The sequence below is a fragment of the Coregonus lavaretus genome, assembly GCF_964263955.1.
Source record: "Coregonus lavaretus genome assembly, chromosome: 15".
NCBI classification, from domain to species: Eukaryota; Metazoa; Chordata; class Actinopteri; order Salmoniformes; family Salmonidae; genus Coregonus; species Coregonus lavaretus.
In genome coordinates, this window is record NC_140002.1 from 39,984,971 (window position 1) to 40,007,015 (window position 22,045).

General features: G+C 46.6%; 1 protein-coding gene across 2 annotated transcripts in view; it reads left to right on the plus strand.

The window, feature by feature from the left end:
* Positions 1–666: 666 nt before the first annotated feature.
* LOC311142878 (neuronal migration protein doublecortin-like) overlaps positions 667–22,045 on the plus strand; it is a gene marked incomplete at both ends in the record, with an annotated part of 60,588 nt that continues 39,209 nt past the window's right edge. For both annotated transcript variants that reach the window (XM_084178583.1, XM_084178584.1), the window contains 2 exons: positions 667–1,027; positions 7,940–8,280. In XM_084178583.1, the coding sequence (XP_084034709.1) occupies positions 667–1,027; positions 7,940–8,280 (702 nt within the window). The remainder of the gene's footprint in view (positions 1,028–7,939; positions 8,281–22,045) is intronic.

Consider the following 22,045-nt stretch of genomic DNA (forward strand, 5'->3'; position numbering starts at 1 on the left):
TCAACTAGGAAACTTCCCAAATGAGGCTTGTGTTTCTGTTGCAGCTCCGTCATGGCAGAGTGTTCTCCAGTTGCTTCACACACTTAACGCACGCGCACACACACACACACACACACACACACACACACACACACACACACACACACACACACACACACACACACACACACACACACACACACGCACATGCACATAGGGGCGGGAGGTTAACACACCTCTGTGTGTGTCTGTAAGGGGGTGGGCTAATCGATAGTGAGGGCTGTAATTGATTGGGCTGGCCCGGAATCTCTTCATCCTGCAGAAACCAAACACCCTCTGGAGAGACGGGGGAGGGCTGGCTCGGTTTACTGCATGTGAACCCCAGCACACCCGTGGTGCATGGTGCACTATTGTATGAGAGGGATAGAGATGGAAAGTGATACCCACTGCAAGGGAATTTCACAGTAGCTAGATGGTGGAATGTTGAGGGATTTATTTACCACTTTGGTATTCTGTCATTGAGAGTCTATGAGTTAATCCATGAAAATATATTTACCAATTCACCTTTTCTATACTGTATATAACATAATTATAACTCTGTTGTTTTATTTATCTCAATGCTAGACTCCCCAGAGCTCTCCACATCCAGCACCCATCTACCACGGACCCTCCCGGACCTCTGTTGCCATGGAGCTGGACTTCGGCCATTTTGACGAGCGAGACAAGCCCCGTACCCCACGGGGCGGGCGCATGAACGGGCTGCCCAGCCCCACCCACAGCGCCCATTGCAGCTTCTACCGCACGCGCACCCTGCAGGCCCTCACCAACGAGAAGAAGGCCAAGAAGGTGCGCTTCTACCGCAACGGAGACCGCTACTTCAAGGGCATCGTGTACGCTGTGGCCGTCGAACGCTTCCGCACCTTCGACGCCCTCCTGGCCGACCTGACGCGCTCCCTCTCCGACCACATCAACCTGCCCCAGGGGGTCCGCTTCATCTTCTCCATCGACGGAACACGCAAGATAACCACCATGGACGAGCTGGAGGAAGGTGAGCTCACATGGGGGCTGGGTGGTAGGTAGGGAGTGGGGGTTATTATACTTTAGTGTTATTACATGTTTATACTCATTGGAGGATGTTTTTGTGATTAGTTTCCTCAGTAAGTGAACCTTATCATTCTAAGGTATGTTCATGTGATTATGAAAGGTACACAGCAGTAGTCTGATGGAGATCACCAACTGTGTGTGTCATCACCTGTAACGCTGGGAAGATTGGGATGCATAAGCGTCTTCTGCTATGAGATTAAGGGTCTGTCTGGCCGGTCTAGCCGGCTGTAATCTCTACATATTAGATATGATAATCTGATGGTTTGCAGGGGGATGGAGCAGTGGGAAGGTATGCTATGTTAGTTTACACAGTGTCCTCCAGAGGCTCTGCCACTCTGCTAAATGCTGGTAGTTAGCGAGCAGCAGAGCACTCACTACAGTAATACTGTTTAGTCTCAATAATTCATACCAGTGATTCACTCAGCGCCCCAGGAGCCACAGAGCAGTGGGTTCAGTATGTCTGGAGCAGACCTATCATAGCATCAGAACATCAGCTAGGTTAAATCTCCTAACATGTGGAGCTGAGGTTGTGGTAGAATACTTCTATGTTGGCTTAACACTTTACTACACTCTTAGAAAAAAGGGTTCCAAAAGGGTTCTTCGGTTGTCCTATGTAGAGCCCTCTGTGAAAAGGATCCTGCATTTAACCCAAAAGGGTTCTACCTGGAACCAAAATGGTTCTACCTGGAACCAAAAAGGGTTCTTCAAAGGGTTCTCTTATGGGGAGAGCCGAATAACCATTTTAGGTTCTAGATAGCGCCTTTATTTTTAAGAGTATACCACTACTATGACTGCTTTACTGTTCCCTGGGTCTTTTTGAAGGCTGATGGATTTTATCATCATCATCATCATCATCATCAGAGGGTGGACACAATTGTCAGTAGGGTGGACACAATTGTCATTGATATGCATGGTGTAGTAGTAGTCTGCTGCTCTCATTGTGTGAAACCCTACACTGTTATTAGAGATTCTCACTGAGGTTTTTATCCGGTCACTGACTCTCATTGGCATGTACACATGTGGAATTCTCCCACAGAAGTGGAGACTAGAGCCTTACAGCAGTGAGAGTGCCTGGCAGCCAGGAATTATAAAATGGTTCCTAAACGGAGCCTGTTGGAACCATCCATCCCCCTGGAGGGTGGAGCTCAGGCAGCATTCTGTTTGATGAGCAGACAGACGTGGTCTCTGCCCGTTTCCTTGGTGTGATGTAATGTAACGTCTCCTCCCCTCATTAGGGGGACTCCTCCACCTTTGATGTGAGCACTGAGTCTGAGACTCTGCATACTTATCCACACGGGAGTCTTCCAAACAGCTCAGCAATCTCCCTGTGGCTGAAGCAGAATATCATGAAGGCTGCTGGATCTCTTACTGTGTCATATTAATACCCCCTCAACAGCAGGAGTATCTGTTATTCCTTGTTTGAAAGTGGTTCTGTAACTGTATATGAAACAGGCTCTCCTGGGAATGAAGTGATACACAGTCTGGGAAGACTGACAGGTAGGTGGAGCAGAGCCCCCCCAGCTGGTTCCCCATACAGGGAGAGGGAAACAGGAGGCGTCCCTCCCCAGCTCCATGTAATGTTGCTGCCTTCCAGGGGAAATTGATCATATTGTGGCCTATGAATAGAATATAAATAGATCTTACTGCTGCTTAGTGTTATGAAACGTTTCAGCTGATATTATGCTGCCAGATTGTGCATTTGCCAGCTGGGAAAGGCTCTACGGTCGTTAAACGGGATGATTTGAGGAAAAGAAAGAGAGCATGTTTGGAAAGATACAGTAGAAGCAAGGACAAGTGAAAAAACTATGAGGGTAGGACCATGTGGTGAAGGAGAAAAATAAATGAGGAGTGAATTATTCTAGTTATACAGCAGTTAGTTTGCTATACTATGCTGTTCTATGTGGACCTTGTCAGTAGATTTGACCTTTGGGTTCATTACCTTGAGACCACACCCCTCAGAGTAGGAGAACCCTGTAATCTTATACACTTCACTGATGCAATTACTCTTCCTCTTGACTCATGTAACCTGGGAATTCAGTGTCCTCTGCCAGTGTTGTTTAAGTCTCTCCCTCAACGCCATCTGCCCCGGAGGCAGAGTTTTTCAATTACACTCAACACCCCTGGCTAATTGTGCTGTTCACTTCCCCTCCCCTGGATGCCCTCACTTCCTCCTTCCTCCCTCTCTGACACATCAACCCTTCTGTCTTCTAATCTTTCTGCTCATCTTTTTTATGACTGGCATGAATAGGAACAGAATTGGCAGAATTATTTTCCAAAAAGCTTGGAAGCCCTCAGGTTTTTTTTTTCTAGGGAAGGGGGTGGGTGGGGGGATTATACAAATTAAACAAAGAGATAAACCCTGGCTTAATTTGATCAAAATGAGGTGATCATCTCTTCCATTTGAGCTGCTTAGGAATGAGAGGGGGGGCGTCCGGGTGGGGCCGGGGGGTGTTTATATACTGTATGTGTGGGGCGTCTGAGGCTGAGGCCAGAGGAGACAAGGTATGGCACAGCAGGGAGAGTGAGTGAGATTGTTTGCTTGTTTGTGTGTTTGTGGAAGAGAGAGAGTTGTATGTATTTGGGGTGGCGAGAAGAGGGGTTCATCCTGCTGCTCTTCCTCTTTCAGGAGATAATGAACTCCTCTGCACTGTATTATCCCCACTGTCCTTTGTCTGGTGCTGCTGTGGCACAGGGTGGGAGCCCTCTCTCTGGATCTCCCTGAGAGAGCCTCTACACTGCGGTGTCTGACTGTCTGGGGACATGATGGAGGAGAGACCAGGGAGACATGGAAATGAAGGAACGATTGGTAGAGAATTTACATTTTGAATATTTATTAGGAAGAAAGATGGAGGGTATGATGAAAAACAGATAGAGGATGGGGAGAGGATGGAGGAGGTGTGGCTGGCTGCTCCTCTTTCTCATTTAGGTCACTTACACAGTGCAGTGCATGTAGGGAAAGCAGCCCAGACTGCTGAGGAAGGCTTACATGATACAGTATTAGCCTGAGCCAGCTGCCGCACCACCTTACAGGCCTCTAGTTCTTACTGTCCTGTACCATAAAGAGTCATAAAGAGCTCAGCCCAAGCTGCCAGTCCACCCAGGCAGAAGGCTTAGGCTTAGTGGGACTGGCTGACTCTTACTGCCTGTCCTTAGGTGAAATCAGGACCTGCTTACCTGAATGGAAGAGTCGAGCACTGCCATTTACACTGTTGCTAGGCAGTATGTCCTACAGTATAGATTTGCTCAGCTATAATAGTAACTAAAATGTCAATGTAATGTAGGAGGTTGTTTTCCTCCATCCTTCTACTGAATCTGTAAGATCTGATGAAAGAGCGTTGAGAGTAAGCAGTGCCCTCTAGGTAGATGCTGTCATAACACTCTTTGAAAAGCTGTCTCTGCTGTCTCGATGCACTGTTACACAGGACAGCCACAGTTACAGACGCAAGGTTCTCTCTCACATGTGCTAGCGTAATTTATTCACTTTCCATTGGAAAAACATCTGCAGAAATATATTTATAATACGTTGGATCTCATGACACATATCATAATTTTTAGCAGCACATGTAGGAAGACAGACATCCAGCAGAAATTCAGATTAGTATTCCGGCTAGACATGGAATATTATATTATAACAGCGTTTTGATGCTCAAAGTGCAAATTTTAGACTTAACTCATTCATGTGCTTAGCCAAAGTCAACTCTTTTCTGAGGGTACATCTAAATTCCTTTATGAGTTCTCCAGGGATGTGCATGCTACAGTAGGTTATATATGATCATGTCTCAATGACAGCACTGGCTTTGCCTTCACCGTGTGCTGTCTGGAAGAAATGCAGTGAATATAATGAGTATCCCTGTCAACCATGGAGAATGGAGATGCCTGTGCACATACACCCACCCACCCACACCCACCTACACAGGCAGGCAGATCTGGGAGAGTTGTGGGCTGACTATGAAGCCCACTGATTTTCTAAGTGAATAAAAGCATTGGTTTGTAATATTTCAGTATTTGGTTAGCATTATGTTACATTATCTGTGTTACAAAACCACCTAGCTAACCTACTGATATTGCTACGCTCGCTAAGTCTAGGGGTCCTAGGCCTAAATGGTCTGTAACCTGATTTAAGGTGTGCATTTATGTGAGAAGTCAGAGTATGCAGACCATGTTGTATGCATGTGCCCCCAGGAGAGAGGAAAAAGACAGCGTTACTTTGTTTGAGTGGTTGCAGACAGTACACTGTGATGTGACACTATTTCAAATGTCCTTACAGATGTAGGATGTTAATTTGATCACTCTTTTGTTGCTGATAATTTTCCTGCACTACAGGAAATGCAAACTTGTAGTGTATTCAAGGTTTAAAAAGGCTTTTAAAGTTTGTCATTTCCACTTTAAAATGTCAGACTTGAGTGCCTTAACGAAAAATGTATCAACCCCTACAAAAAAATTCCATTAATTAGAATACACATAATAATTCACATTTCCTGTTGCTGCAGGAGAAAACTGGCTCAAATTAAGATTCTACATGTGTATATAAATTGTTAATCGTTTCTACTTGTCATCGGATCCCCTGGTAGCACTGCTCTGCTGTTTGCCCTGTCTTCTGTTGTATCATTGCTGCCCTGTCCCCTAGCTAGCTCTCATCACCAGCCTCACATTACTGATGAGATTTGTCTCCCAGCTGTCGCTCCTGTTTGCAGGTTCCATCTATCTTTTCTCTGCTTCACTTCCTCTCTCAGACAGGGATCATCAGTCTATCCACTGACTGTCCTGCCTGTCCTCTCCTATAAACATTCCGCTCTCCTCTCCACCTCAGGGTCATGTGGTGTGAATAGTAATACCTCATTTCCAGCCCCTTTTTATTTACCTAGTGTCTCTGTATATCAAATGTTTATCCATGAGTCTCTTAACTGGAGGGCAGTATAGGCGATATCCTGTCAGTGGTCTATAGCAGTGGTTCCTAACCTTTTTCTGTCACTGTACCACCAACTGAATTTTGCTCTGCCCGGAGTACCCCTGATTTACCCCCTCATGTGCATTTTACCAGTAGGCCTATGGTCTCATGAGTCTTCTCAAGTACCCCCTGTGGATAGGCCAAGTGCCCCCACGGGTCCTAGTATCCCTGGTTGTGAACCACTGGTCTATAGAGAAGACTATAGCTGGCCTGGAGTGACGAAACCGCTGATCCACAGTGACAGGTCCCATTACACTCTCCTCCTACAGCATACTACCTACATGATCACTGTTTTTAAAACTAGGACAAATGGGAGATCATTACTACTTCTAGGATCTATGATAATTCCATAATCTGATGTTAAAAGGCCCAGTGCAGTCAAAAACTTGATTTCCCTTTGTTTTATATATATTTCCACACTATGAGGTTGGAGTAATACTGTGAAATTGTGAAAATTACGATAATGCCCTTTTAGTGTAAGAGCTGTTTGAAACGGCTGCCTGAAACTTCAGCCTGTTTGGTGGGATGGAGTTTTGGCCTGCCTTATGACATCACCAGGCGGTAAATTAGTTAATAGACAGAAAGAGAGTTCCAAACCTCTGCCAATAACAGCTAGTTTTCAGTTTGCCCTTCCCACTCAGACCACTTCCAGACAGTCCTAGCACAATTCTTGCTTGAGAAAGCGAAGCAATTTTTTCCCCCTTTTTGACAATTTTCACTAAAAACAATCACATATTTCCAATGCGAATATTCAAAAATCGGCATAAAGAAAATATGCGCATTGTCCCACGATTGGTGTGTTTCCACCAAACGTACGTGTTGCAGATAAAAATCAGTGCGTGATGACATAGTGCACGCAAATGTACTTTTTCACTTAAGTTTTCATGTACCAAATAAAAATTGAATGTTCAATGTGTTTCCATCGCATTTTCAACTGTACCGATAGTTTTGTCACTAAAACTGTTGCGTTAAATAGCAAATGTGCCTACACATCTTTTAAAAATATATTTTCCTTTATTATTTTCCCCTAACCCTACCACCCCTCCCCTAATTGGAGTAAACTACTGAACAACAACACTTAGGCTTCTACTTCCAGCTTATACACACTATATACATATTACGGATACAATCTATTTTACAATAGCTATATAAATATATGTGTGTGTATTTATATGTATGTATATGTATGTGTATATGTATGTATATTTATATATATATGTGTGTAAGTATGTATGTGTATATCGTTTTCTCGATTGCTATATTCCATCACTGGCTGGCATATCTCTGACGGAGCAGTCTCCTCCTGCTGTTTGATGATTGGGGGAGAGTTCAGTGCATGGGTCACCACGCTTTGGATTAGGTTAATGGAGATGCTATAGCAATTACAGGAAGCACAGGTCACTGGCCCATTTATAAACTTATGGGAAAATAACTGCTAGTTTGTCGACACTATCAGATTCAGTAGAGCTAGATTGCACTGTTTGAGTATGAGGCTGTTTTTCCATCCTCTTCACAAGTTTATGTTGTATCCATGCATTTAGTATCATCTATAGTAGCATAGAATGCTTAGTTTACATATGGATGTCCCCTGTAGCTCAGTTGGTAGAGCATGGTGCTTGCAACGCCAGGGTTGTGGGTTCGTTTCCCACGGGGGGCTAGTATGAAACATTTATGCACTCACTAACTGTAAGTCGCTCTGGATAAGAGCGTCTGCTAAATGACTAAAATGACAGGTCATAATAACCCACCTTTTCCCAATAGTATTGATGTCTCACATTGAAGCCAATCTTTCCTCAGGGAGTTGGAAACCAATGGGGACCTACTGAGTTTTTGAGATGTCAAACAAGGTGAATACTTCATATTCCTCACAGCGTTTCTCTTTCTCTCTGTCCTCTCCTACACCCTCAGGAGAGAGCTACGTCTGTGCGTCCGAGAACTTGTACAAGAAGGTTGACTACACAAAGAACGTCAACCCCAACTGGTCTGTGAACGTGAAGGCCTCTGCCAGCCAGAAGAACCTGCAGAGCCTAGCCAGTAAGCAGGCCAGCGAAGCCCGGGAGGGTAAGGAGTTTGTTCGGCCCAAGCTGGTGACGGTGATGCGGAGCGGCGTGAAGCCGAGGAAGGCCGTCCGCGTGCTGCTCAACAAGAAGACAGCGCACTCCTTTGAACAGGTGCTCACCGACATCACAGAGGCCATCAAGCTGGAGAGCGGCGTGGTGAAGAGGATCTACACACTGGACGGAAAGCAGGTAGGTCACACCCTTACACACCTCACCTCATCACCCAGCCCACTGGGCACAAACTGGTTATATCAACGTTGTTTCAACGTATTGTGATGTGGAATCTAAGTGGAAAATACATTGGATTTGAAAAAAGTCAACTGTTGTTTTCAGGATAAAATTTCAACCACAGAATGATGTCATCATGGTAACCAATTTTCAACATAGACAAACCTTGTATAAAATATTTTGAATTTGTACCTTTGAATCAATATCAGATAGTCAACGTAATATCCACTATAAGAAAAAAACTATAGGCTGAGCAGCAACTCCTACTGGAGAGTTGATCCATCTACAGCTATCCCTTCGGTTTCCCATCCAGGGTTTTAACCAAGCCCAACCCTGCTTAGTGTTGATATTTGTCACTGACTATTACCAATGTGCTATTGTGAGAATGATTGTTGAGAAATGTCCACTTAATAGATTCACTGATGCTATCAAAGTCATTCCAAAGGGCAGGTTCAACAGAGCAAATGAAATGTAACCATACTTTATCAATCATATATCATCAATTATGCTGTTTAGGCCTATATAGCATTTGGGAAGTTATCAACAGCTATTGTTTCAATTCAACCCTGTTCCTGGAGAGCTACCGTCCTGTAGGTTTTCAATCCAACCACTGTTTAACTAACCTTATTCAGCATATCAACCAGCTAATTAGAATCAGGTGCTCTAGTATAGGGTTGGAGTGAAAACCTACAGGACGGTTGCTCTCCAGGAACAGGGTTGGAGGGTTTCAAGCTTTGGTTGATTTCAAATGGAATCTACAAGTTAATAATAAATATGTTGGATTCACGTCTCCATTTCAACCAAAAATACAAGTTAAAGAATAGGATTAAATCAAATCAAACTGTATTTAAAGTGCATTTGATTTGGTTAGTTCTTCAACTTAGATTTTTGGTTGAAATGGAGACGTGAATCCAACAATTATTAATTTGTAGACCAACTGGAGTTAAAGCCAGACTCAGTGGCACAGATGGAGCTATCAAAGCAGACGAGCCATCTCCTTCAAAAATTGACCTGGAATGCTTTCCCAACACATTTGCTGAGCACTTGTTGGCTGCTTTTCCTTCACTCTGCGGTCCGACTCATCCCAAACCATCTCAATTTGGTTGAGGTCGGGGGATTGCGGAGGCAAGGTAATCTGATGCAGCACTCCATCACTCTCCTTCTTGGTAAAATAGCTCTTACACAGCCTGGAGGTATGTTGGGTCATTGTCCTGTTGAAAAACAGATGATAGTCCCACTAAGCCCAAACCAGATGGGATGGCGTATCGCTGCAGAATGCTTCGGTAGCCATGCTGGTAAAGTGTGCCTTGAATTCTAAATAAATCACAGACAGTGTCACCAGCACAGCACCCCCACACCATCACACCTCCTCCTCCATGCTTTACGGTGGGAAATACACATGCGGAGATCATCCGTTCACCCACACCGCGTCTCACAAAGACACGGCGGTTGGAACCATGAATCTCCAATTTGGACTCCAGACCAAAGGACAAATTTCCACCAGTCTAATGTCCATTGCTCATGTTTCTTGGCCCAAGCAAGTCTCTTCTTCTTATTGGTGTCCTTTAGTAGTGGTTTCTTTGAAGCAATTCGACCAGCTAATTAGAATCAGGTGCTCTAGTATAGGGTTGGAGTGAAAACCTACAGGACGGTAGCTCTCCAGGAACAGGGTTGGAGAGGCCTGGTCTAGGGTAAAGAAAAATCATTGAATGAGTAGGTGTTCTAAAACCTTTGACCGGTAGTGTATAACACATAATAAAACAAAAGACATGACGATGTTCAGGGTCATTATGTAATCATATAAAGCGTGCATGTTCAAGGTTGTCGCAGGTCTGTGGAGATCTTCACAATTGCTGTAATAATCTGTACAGAATCTCAAACGGCATTGATCACTTGTACCATGTACTTTTAATGTATTCTCAACTGGAATCCAGGTCATTTGGTCCTGCTATTAGATGAAACACAGTGATAACACATTAACTCTTCCGAGTCGGCGAACGCTTCGGCGCGTTCAAATCGCGGGCCGGCTTTAGGACCGCGCAGCATCCAAACCAAGTGACGCAGAGGGCTGCCGTCGATTTCATGCAGAAATGGAGACCCGAAGCTACGTTTTGAGTGTTTGTTTCATGTAAATACACCAACTAAAACCAAAGTTATGATAATTTCAATTCCATGAAAAAAGTGCGTCAAAATATGCGCTCTTTTATGAGCGCTTTGCATTTATTATAATAACTTTGTCGTCTTTTGTGATAAAAAGGAACGGAAAAAAACGTGTGCTTGTGCTAACCCGGTTCTTCAGGATGCACACGAGTATATAAACATTCATTCCCATGACAACTAGCCATTGCGAAAGAACGAACGAGAGGAATTAGTTCAGTTCATGAGTAGTTTTGGAGAGTTTTTCACGAGTTAGTATTTCAATTGTTAGTATTTCAAGAGTTTTATTGTCAGCAGTATCGTTTTTGTGAAGCAATATGAGGCGCACACTTCACGTTGAACAAGCCGTCGACTTGTTATTCCAAATGAGCGATGAAGAAACTTTGGAAAGTTCGTCGTCAGACAATGAGAGTGGCCAGGATGACTTCGAGGACCCTGATTTTGTTGCTGAAAACGTGAGGTAAGAAGACAAACATTTTTCTAAAATGAATTTGTTTTATTGCTTTCGTTTATCTTACTATAGTATTCTATTCTACTTCACTGTAGTGCAAATGCCAATGAACATCTTGAACTTTGAATAATCTTGAATCCGTTTACCTGTTTTGTATAGTGACGACGACGACGACGAGCAGCCTGGGCCATCAACAGCCCCCACCCCCACAACAAGCCGACGGAGGCCATCACAGAGGGGGCGTGGAAGGAAGGATCAGGCCAAGACCAGGTCAAGATCTCCAGCCCAGTCAGCAGCACAGCCAGAACAGAGCTCTGAGCCATGGAAAACAGAGACTGATCCTGACACTGCCCCACAAGCCAGTAGGTTCATGCCCCGCAGACCACCAGGAGCCCAGGTGGATTTGCATTCAGGGCACACACCAAAGGACCTCTTCCTGCTCTACTTCGCCGCAGATACAATGAGGACAATCTGCAGAAACACCAACAAACAGGCAGCAAGAAATCAGCAGAAGGGGAGCAAATATCAGTGGACTGACGTTGATGTGGAGGAACTGCACAGATTTCTGGGTCTCCTCATCTACACCTCATTGGTGACTCTGCCTAGTATCCAGGACTACTGGAAACAAAGCCACATATTGTCTGTTTCATTGCCAGCGAAGGTCATGCCAAGAGACAGATTCCGGTCCATCTCATGGAACATCCACCTAAGTGATCCAGAGGAGGATGTCATAAATGACCAGCGCAAAGGTACACCCCAGCATGACAAACTGTTCAGGGTCAAACCTCTGATGGACGACATTCGCACTGCCTGCCAGGCTCATTACCATCCTAAGAAGGAACTGTCAGTCGACGAGAGGATGGTGGCTACAAAAGCCAAAACTGGCATGACCCAGTACATGAAGGACAAGCCTAACAAATGGGGGATCAAGCTCTTTGTGTTGGCAGAGTCTAACAATGGCTACACTCTAAACTTCAACGTGTATGTTGGGAAAGCACACACACCCAGCGTGCATGGACTTTCATATGATGCTGTTATGGACCTCATTCAGCCATCACATCTTGGTACAGGATACCATATTTATATGGACAATTTCTACACCAGCCCAAAACTGTTCCTGAGTTTGGGAAGTATGAAGTTTGGAGCCTGTGGGACCTACAGAAGCAACAGAAAAGGGTGTCCTAGTGGCAGAGAAAATGCCCTCACCAGCAAATCGAAGAGGGGGTCTGTGAGATGGATCAGAGAGGATCGCCTGGTCTTTGTGAAGTGGATGGATACGCGGGAGGTGTCGGTGTGCTCCACAATCCACCCAGCGTTTTCGGGCGAGACAATCAAGAGGAAGGTGAAGGAAGGACCTGGACGCTGGGTAGCAAAAGACATTCCCTGCCCGACCCCCATCATAGCCAACAATAAGTACATGGGAGGGGTTGACCTGTCAAACCAGCTTCTCCAGTATTACTCAACCCATCGCAGAACTGCTCGCTGGTACCGTACCCTCTTCCTGCATTTTTTGGACATGGGAACAACAAATGCATACATCCTGCACTGTGACATCAGTGCGACCCAACAGGTCACACCCATGACGCACAAGAACTTTGTGGCAGAACTTGTGGCCCAGCTGTGCGGAGTGACCCAGACAGGGGTTCCACTTCAAAAAAGCACCAGCCATGTTTCTGTGGCCATTGCCAATGTTGCAGAGGCCAAAGACAAAGCCACAGCAGGCCGCAGGGTTTGTCAACGCTGTAAACAAGTTGACAAGAAGAGGTTTGTCACACCATGGAAGTGCAAGGCCTGTGATGTGGCTCTCTGTGTCATTGTGGACAGGAACTGTTTTGAAGAGTGGCACAAATAGGGTAAAGGCCAGTGGCTATACCTACTTTTTTTGTAAATAGTTGTGTATTGCTTGTATATATCTCAAGAATACTTTTATATGTTCATATTTGCACTTTGTGGTTCAATTTGAAGCTTTTTTTTTCATTTTGGACAGAAACTGTTTTGAGGAGTGGCACAAAAAGGTTTAGGGTTAGAATAGAAGAAAAACGCCAGTGGTTATACCTACTTTTTATTGTAAATAGTTATTTATTGCTTGTATATATCACCAAAATACTTTTATATGTTCATATTTGCACCTTGTGGTTCAATTTGAAGCTTTTTAAATGCTTGGTTCACCATGTTTGAGGGTTTTACAATAAAAAAACCATCTTTTTTCTAAACGGACTTTGTGTTTTCTGTGTGTGTTTGGGTCCAGTGTGTTGAAATAGTATGTCAAAGTGAAAAACTTACTAACAGATCATATAGGTGAGGTTGTGCTGAAAAAAAAGATACCCAACATTGGTCTGGTAAACATTTCTTTATGTAGTATATCAGGGCAAAATTGAAGGTACCCAAAAACGGCCAAAAAAGCTCCAGACTCCGAAGAGTTAAGTTGTTTTATAAATAAACAAAATATATGACATTGTATTCCCATTTGAACTTTGGTGTGCTTTTAAATGGTTGAAAGCTCAGTGATGATAACACATTTAGGTGACAACCAAACAAAAAATCGGACATAGATTTTCCATTGGAATTTGGTTGTGCTTTTAGATGGTTGAAAGCATAGTGATAACACATTGGGAATTCAACAAACTTATGGCTGTCTTTTTGAGTGGGTGAAAATATGTTGGAATCTCATTGATCAGCGTATCTACCAAATATTACCCAATTCTCCACGTTGAAATGACGTGGTGTGCCCAGTGGGAGGTGACCTCCATTATGTTAACAGACTGAGGTCACATTCAGCACTGCCAAGTCATTATACAAACATCTAAAACAAACTTTGAATGAAAAACATACCTAAGAAGTGTCTTGTGTTTAGTTCTGTCACTGTCGATATTGAGAGACATTCTGACACGGACCTATACTGTAGTCCCAGACGTGAAAAAAGTGCTATCTAGAACCTAAAAGGATTATTCGGCTGTCCCCATAGGAGAACCCAGGTAGAGCCCAGAGGGTTCTACATGGAACCCAAAAGAGTTCTACCTGGAACCAAAAAGGGACAGCCGAAGAACCCTTTTGGAACCCTTTTTTCTAAGAGTGTAGTCTCTATTGAGGCTCCAGGGAACATGCAAACTGGAGTAAGAGAAGGATTAAAGCAAAGCCACAAAATAGGAGGCCACTGTGGTCAGGACAAAGCCCACATTCCCCCCAACCACAGACTGTTATCTTCATTCAGCATCAAAGGAAACAGAAGCAATCACTATGAATGTCCCGTTGGTAGGACAACCTTAGTCTTAGGTCATCCAATTTGTTTTCAATAGGAGTGGCGCCAGAGAAGATGGCTGCCGTTTTACAGCCCTCTAAACAATTGTACTATTATGTGTGTTTTTTCGCGTTATTTGTAATTTATTCTGTACATAATGTTTCTGCCACCGTCTCTTATGACCAAAAAGAGCTTCTGGATATCAGGACAGCGATTACTCAGCTCGTTTTGGACGAAGATTTTTTCTTCAACGAGTCGGACGCAACCCAACCAGAAGCCATGGCTTACAGGCAACATCCGCACTGAGCTAAAGGGTAGAGCTGCCGCTTTCAAGGACGCTTATAAGAAATCCCGCTATGCCCTCCGACGAACCATCAAACAGGCAGAGTCAAGACTAAGATTGAATCGTACTACACCGGCTCTAACGCTCGTCGGATGTGGCAGGGCTTGAAAACTCTTACAGACTACAAAGGGAAGCACAGCCGCAAACTGCCCAGTGACACAAGCCTACCAGACGAGCTACATCACTTCTATGCTCATTTCGAGGCAAGCAACACTGAAGCATGCATGAGAGCACCAGCTGTTCTGGATGACTATGTGATCACGCTCTCCGTAGCCGATGTGAGTAAGACTTTTAAGCAGGTCAACATTCACAAGGCCGCAGGGCCAGACGAAGTGTCTTCACTGACGTTTTAAACATGTCCCTGACTGAGTCTGTAATACCAACATGTTTCAAACAGACCACCATAATCCCTGTTCCCAAGGACACTAAGATAACCTGCCTAAATGACTACTGACCCATAGCACTCACGTCTGTAGCCATGAAGTGCTTTGAAAGGCTGGACATGGCTCACATCAACACCATTATCCCAGAAACCCACTCCAATTTGCATACCGCCCCAACAGATCCACAGATGATGCAATCTCTATTGCACTCCACACTGCCCTTTCCCATCTGGACAAGAGGAACACTTACGTGAGAATGCTATTCATTGACTACAGCTCAGCGTTCAACACCATAGTGCCCTCAAAGCTCATCACAAAGCTAAGGATCCTGGGACTAAACACCTCCCTCTGCAACTGGATCCTGGACTTCCTGACGGGCCGCCCCCAGGTGGTAAGGGTAAGTAACAACACGACTGCCACGCTGATCCTCAACACAGGGGCCCCTCAGGGGTGCGTGCTCAGTCTCCTCCTGTATTCCCTGTTCACCCATGACTGCATGGCCAGGCACGACTCCAACACCATCATTAAGTTTGCCGACGACACAACAGTGGTAGGCCTGATCACCGACAACGATGAGACAGCCTATAGGGAGGAGGTCAGAGACCTGGCCGTGTGGTGCCAGGATAACAACCTCTCCCTCAACGTGATCAAGACAAAGGAGATGATTGTGGACTACAGGAATAAAAAGAGGACTGAGCACGCCCCCATTCTCATCGATGGGGCTGTAGTGGAACAGGTTGAGAGCTTCAAGTTCCTTGGTGTCCACATCACCAACGAACTATCATGGTCCAAACACACAAAGAAGTCGTGAAGAGGGCACAACAAAACATATTCCCCCTCAGGAGACTGAAAAGATTTGGCATGGGTCCTCAGATCCTCAAAAAGTTCTACAGCTGCACCATCAAGAGCATCCTGACTGGTTGCATCACCGCCTGGTATGGCAAATGCTCTGCCTCCGACCGCAAGGCACTACAGAGGGTAGTGCGTATGGCCCAGTACATCACTGGGGCCAAGCTTCCTGCCATCCAGGACCTCTATACCAGGCGGTGTCAGAGGGCCCTAAAAATTGTCAAAGACTCAAGCCACCCTAGTCATAGACTGTTCTCTCTGGACTGTAGGGTTGGGCGGTATCCAGATTTTCATATCATCATACCGTTTCTGTAACCAAGAAGCTTGATCTTGACATCTAGCCACTTAGCTAGCAAGTTAGCAAACCAAATACTTAGCTGGAGCTCTGAGCTGGACATAATTTATTTGACACATCTTAGATTTCTGATAGTTATACTTAACTTATAGTTAGTTATAAGCAGTGGGGTAGCACGCACCCTCGCAGCCCCCGCGAGGCCCCCAACCTAAAAACGGTATTGAAGATCATACTGTCTGTATTTCGAAATACCCCAGTATACGGTATAAGCGGTATATCGCCCAAGCCTAGTGTACTGTTGACTTGGGAGAATGAAGTCATGCTATGTCATCCCAAAGACGTTTCCTATTACCACAGTAAGGTTTTAACTGGGCCGAGCTCTATTGCGTTTGTGCCGGTTGATCATCCCATTTGGGTGGTTGTTAGAAGCTGTGTAGAGAAACCAACCATTCCACAGCAGCACCGGGATGTGAAGTTGAGTCCATGGATCAGGGGCGACTCACTGACAGGGTCCAACTCTCATCTGCTTGTTGAGACACACACACACACATCCCTGACCCGACCAAGCAGCCCACCAGTCGGCTAAGGTGGGAAACGTCATCAGGTGCAGAGGGCTGAGATCAAAGCAGCTCCTTCAGTAGGCCAGAGAGCTGGACAGACGTCAGAAACATCAGAAACTCCCACAGTGATCCATTGATCACTCAGTCAGAAAGGAAAGCAGACAGAGGGATGCAGGAGATCTCCTTCGCTTCATTGGCTCCCTGGCGTGCTCTGGTTGACTAGACCTGCCGTGGAGTGGACACACCCATATAGTTAATGTAAATCAATATGTGAATAGACTCTCAGTTTCATCGTGATCTTCATGACTCAGATGAGGTAGGATAGAGCTCTACATCCCAAACGTGAATAGAACATTGCCTGTTAGGAGTGGTTGTAATGCACCATAAGGCATATTCATATTTTAATAGCCAATATCCACGTTCATCTGTTTATACTGCCAGAAGGCCACTCAAAGTGCAGCAATTAGCAGCTGTAAAGACAAATGTCCAGCTGAGTCTTCAGGCTCTTAAAGCAGCTTTACATGCTTTAGGAAGAGTAGAGTAGTAGATATGGAGGTAATGAAAGTGTGAGGGCTCCTCTGATAGGTTAAAGTGTCTCTACCTCAGCAGCAGGCCACAGCCCTGGTCTGGCATGGTCAGTCCCAGAGACACACAGAGGACACAACAGGAGGTACAAACAACCCTGATGACCTGACATATGACTTCATTATACCCACACCCTAAAGTGTGTTGGCAGTGATAGAGCATAATTTTATTTTTAAAAGATGGCATTGTTGATTTCATATCATTGCTGGAAGCAAAAGACAATTCTGCCCGACATATTCCATCTGACCTTATTCATTAGATTGCCCTCTTCTCCTGGCAGTCCAACACTACCCAGTGCTGCTAGAGGCCTGGCTATATCAGGAGTATAGACCAAGCCCCAGCCATGCTGATTGTCTACAGCTGTTCCTCAGGCCCACCTTTTTGATACGGCTAAACTGACTGCTAATCCCCCGTGTCTGATTGTATCAGTCATCACACATGCATCTGGGTCCACAGTCAGCAGGCTAACCAAGGAAATTCCCCTCTTTCTCTGCCTTTGAGGACAAGTCAGATTTCCCCTGCTTTTTTGTCTGGTGATTAAGTTAAGGAGAAAGAGATTGTGCTCCCTTTTTCTTTTATTTCTTCATGAATATTCCTGTTAATAACACCCACATCCGAGCCAGCAGGGTTTAGAGGAGGGCAGAGCTGCAGTGTGGAGATAGCAGGCTGATATTACTTGAATTTCCCACCCTATGGGCTCACTGTATCGCTGCCCTAGGTCACTTTGTGTAGTAGGAACAGCCCTTTTTTCTAGGGGTGTAGTCTCTATTGAGACTCTAGGGAACATACAAACTGGAATAAGAGAAGGGTTAAAGCAAAGCCACAACATAGCAGGCCACTGTGGTCAGGACAAAGCCCACATTCACCCCAACCACAGAGACTGTTATCTTCATTTAGCATCAAAGGAAACAGAAGCAACCACTATGATACCTATGGAAATAATCATGCAAATGTTTCCCAAGAAATGCTGATAAGTTCAGTGGATAGCAAATAGTGTTTTTAAATAGACATAATAAAAGTTAATTTGTTTGTTGCCTGTAGCCCTAAAGCAATGATATTGCTACTGTGTACTGTAGGGTTGGGGCGGTATCTTGTAACATATACGCTCGGAGTCAGGAAGCAGGTGCAGAAGGTGAGTTTAATAAAGAAACGATACCGATGAACAAACATGAGAAGCGTACAGAACGTGAGAGAAAACAATACAACCTAATGACTGAAGGGGGAGGGCTAAAGGGGGAGTAATCACGGAGTAAATAATGACCAGGTGTGCGTAATGATGGGGAACAGGTTGCGTAATAATAGTTGCCAGGACCGGTGGTTAGTAGACCGGCGATGTCGAGCGCCGGAGGGAGGGAGCAGGAGTAGGCGTGACAGTACCCCCCCTGAGGCACGGCTCCAGCGGCAGGACGACGCCGGCCAGGAGGAGCGGGCCGGACCGGATGGCAGAGATGGAAATCCCGGATGATGTTGGGGTCCAGAATGTCCGCCACCGGGACCCAAGAGCGCTCCTCAGGACAATACCCCTCCCAGTCCACCAGTTACTGGAGCTGACCCCCCCCCCCCCCCCCCCCCCCCCAACATCGGGAGTCCAGGAGGGACCTAACAGCATAGGCGGGGTTCCCCACGATGCCCAGGGGAGGCGGAGGGGTGTCGCGGGGGAAGGCATCAGCCAGGGGACCAGGAACCACCGGCCTGAGGAGGGAAACATGAAAGGAGGGTGAGATCCAGTAGTTGGTGGGGAGTTTTAAGGCGATAGGTTACCTCATTGACCCTTCGGAGGACCTTGAAGGGCCCCACAAACCGGGGGCTCAGCTTCCGGCAGGGCAGGCGGAGCGGGATGTTCCTGGTGGAGAGCCAGACATGATCACCAGGATGGAACACGGGAGCCTCACTGCGGTGGAGGTCTGCCTGATCCTTCTGACAGAGGACGGCGCGCTGGAACCACTCGTCCACTGCAGGGGCCTCGGTCTGGCTTGGAGTCCACGGAACCAGGGCCGGCTGATATTCCAGGACGCGCTGGCAGACCCGCAACGTAAATTGAGGACCACGATCGGAAACGATGTCCTCCAGAAGGCCATAGTGCCGGAAGACCTGCTGGAATAGTGCGTCAGCGACCTGGAGAGTGGTAGGTAGATCAGAGAGAGGGATAAAAAGGCAGGATTTAGAGAATCTGTCAACAACAACCATAATAGTGGTAAAACCATCAGAAAGGGGGAGATCAGTTACAAAGTCTATGGAGAGATGTGACCAATGCCGCTGAGGCACGGGAAGGAAAAGTCGTTTCCCTGCTGGAGAGTGCCGGGGAGATTTTTATTGGGAATATACGGAGCATGAGTTGACATAGTGGGCAATGTCCTGCGCCAAGGTGGGCCACCAGTATTTATTGGAGAGGGATGGTGCGGGTGATACCTGGGTGTCCAGCGCCTAGGGATGTGTGTGCCCAGGGAAACAGCCGATCTCTCACCCCCGTGGGGACGTAGATGCGCTCTGGAGGGCAGGTAGCAGGAGCAGGTTCCCTCTCCAGAACCTGGCGGATGTCCACATCTACGTCCCAAAACACGGGGCCAATGATATGGGATGACAGATTGATGGGCTGGAGGACACTCACAGGACCCTTCACCAAAGTGGAACCACAGGGTGCGGGAAGCAGGACCTCCGGCATCCTGGTCCCCAGGCGGTGATTCTCATCCTCGACCAGGAGATGGTGAGGTTATGAAGTTGAAGCCACGGGAGGCTGAGGATGACTTTGTGTACGGGTGCAGTGATGATGAGGAAGGGAAGGCTTTCCTGGTACATGGGTCCCACGGTGAGGGTGAGTGGTGCTGTGATGTGCGTAATTGTGCCAGAACCCAATGGTCACTTATCCAGGGCTTGGACAGGAAAAGGAGAAGAGAGCGGGTATGAAGTTATGTTCAGGGAGCTGTAGAGACAACACCTGAGGGCCAGCCAGTGAAATGGGAACCAGAAAGGGTTTGGCGGAAAATGATGATGATGGAATACTCACGCCTACTCTGGGAGACGGAAGATCATGGTGCCGCCCCTCTGCTCTAGTGGACCCCGGGTTAGGACGCACCGGACACCGCTGAAGCTGGTGCCCCTCCTGGCCACAATAGGGACAGAGACCCAGCTGTCTCCAGCGATGCCGCGATGCCGCGGAGAGGTGTGTGGCCCCAACCTCCATTGGTTCAGGCTCTGCCTCAGGACAGCCAAAGGAGGGAGGCGAGTAGCGAGGTGGGCACCGGCGCTCCCGAAGAAGGTTATCCAGACGGATGGCCATCGAGATGAGTGCGTCCAAGGATAGGTTGTCATCCCGACACGCCAACTCCGTCTGGACGTCTTTGCGCAGTTCTCTCTGGAATAGAGTGCGGAGCGCCGGCTCATTCCATCCGCTGGAGGCTGCCACTGTCCGAAAGGTGATGGCGTAATCCGCAGCGGTCTGGGCACCCTGCTGGAGTTGGAGAAGTCGCTCACCTCCCTCTCTGCCCTCTGGAGGATGGTCGAAGACCGCCCTGAACAGAGCCATGAATCTCTCATAGGAACCCAGCTCCTCCTCTCCTCTCTCCCAGATGGCCGTAGCCCACTCTATCGCCCGTCCGGTCAGCAGGGAAATGACTGTGGCACCCTTGGAACTCTCGGTGGTGGGGACTCCCGTCTGATAGACGAAATAGAGGGAGCACTGGAGTAGGAAGCCACGGCATTTCGATGGACTACCGTCATACTTCTCCGGAAGGGACAGTCTCTGGGGGACTGGCTCACTGTGACGACCCGTGGTAGGAGGCCCTCTGTTAGGGGTATGGAGAGCCTCGCTGGTGGTGTTGAGGTGGTGGAGAACGCAGAGGACCTCCTCCATGGCCGTACCCAGTTGTGTCAGCTGGTCGTGGTGTTGGTGGAGTAGATGACCCTGTTCCTTGACCTTCTGGAAGTTGGTGTTATCCTCCGCTGCTTCCATTTTTCAGAGGTAGTATTCTGTAACATATATGCTGGGAGTCAGGAAGCAGGTGCAGAAGGTGAGTTTAATAAAGAAACGATACTGATGAACAAACATGAGAAGTGTACAGAACGTGAGAGAAAATAGTACTACCTAATGACTGAAGGGGGAGGGCTAAAGGGGGAGTAATCACGGAGTAAATAATAACCAGGTGTGCGCAATGATGGGGAACAGGTTGCGTAATAATAGTTGCCAGGACCGGTGGTTAGTAGACCGGCGAAGTCGAGCGCCGGAGGGAGGGAGCAGGAGTAGGTGTGACATATCCAGATTTTCATATCGTCATACCGTTTCTGTACCATACTGGGGTATACTGTATTTCCAAATGTGCACACAAGGGGCGCTATGAATTAATTAATTGGGGGACGCACAAAACAATTAAGACAACAAGGATCTTGATCCAGGAGGGGATTGAATGTCTCTGCTGTAACCAAGAACCTTGATCTTGACATCAAGCCACTTAACTAGCAAGTTAGCAAACCAAATGCATAGCTGGAGCCCTGAGCAGGACATAATTTATTTGACACATCTTAGATTTCTGATAGTTATACTTAACTTATAGTTAGTTATAAGCAGTGGGGTAGCATGCACCCTCGCAGCCCCCGCGAGGCCCTCAACCTAAAAACAGTATTGAAGATCATACTGTCTGTATTTCGAAATACCCCAGTATACGGAATAAGCGGTATATCGCCCAAGCCTAGTGTACTGTTGACTTGGGAGAATGAAGTCATGCTATGTCATCCCAAAGACGTTTCCTATTACCACAGTAAGGTTTTAACTGGGCCGAGCTCTATTGCGTTTGTGCCGGTTGATCATCCCATTTGGGTGGTTGTTAGAAGCTGTGTAGAGAAACCAACCATTCCACAGCAGCACCGGGATG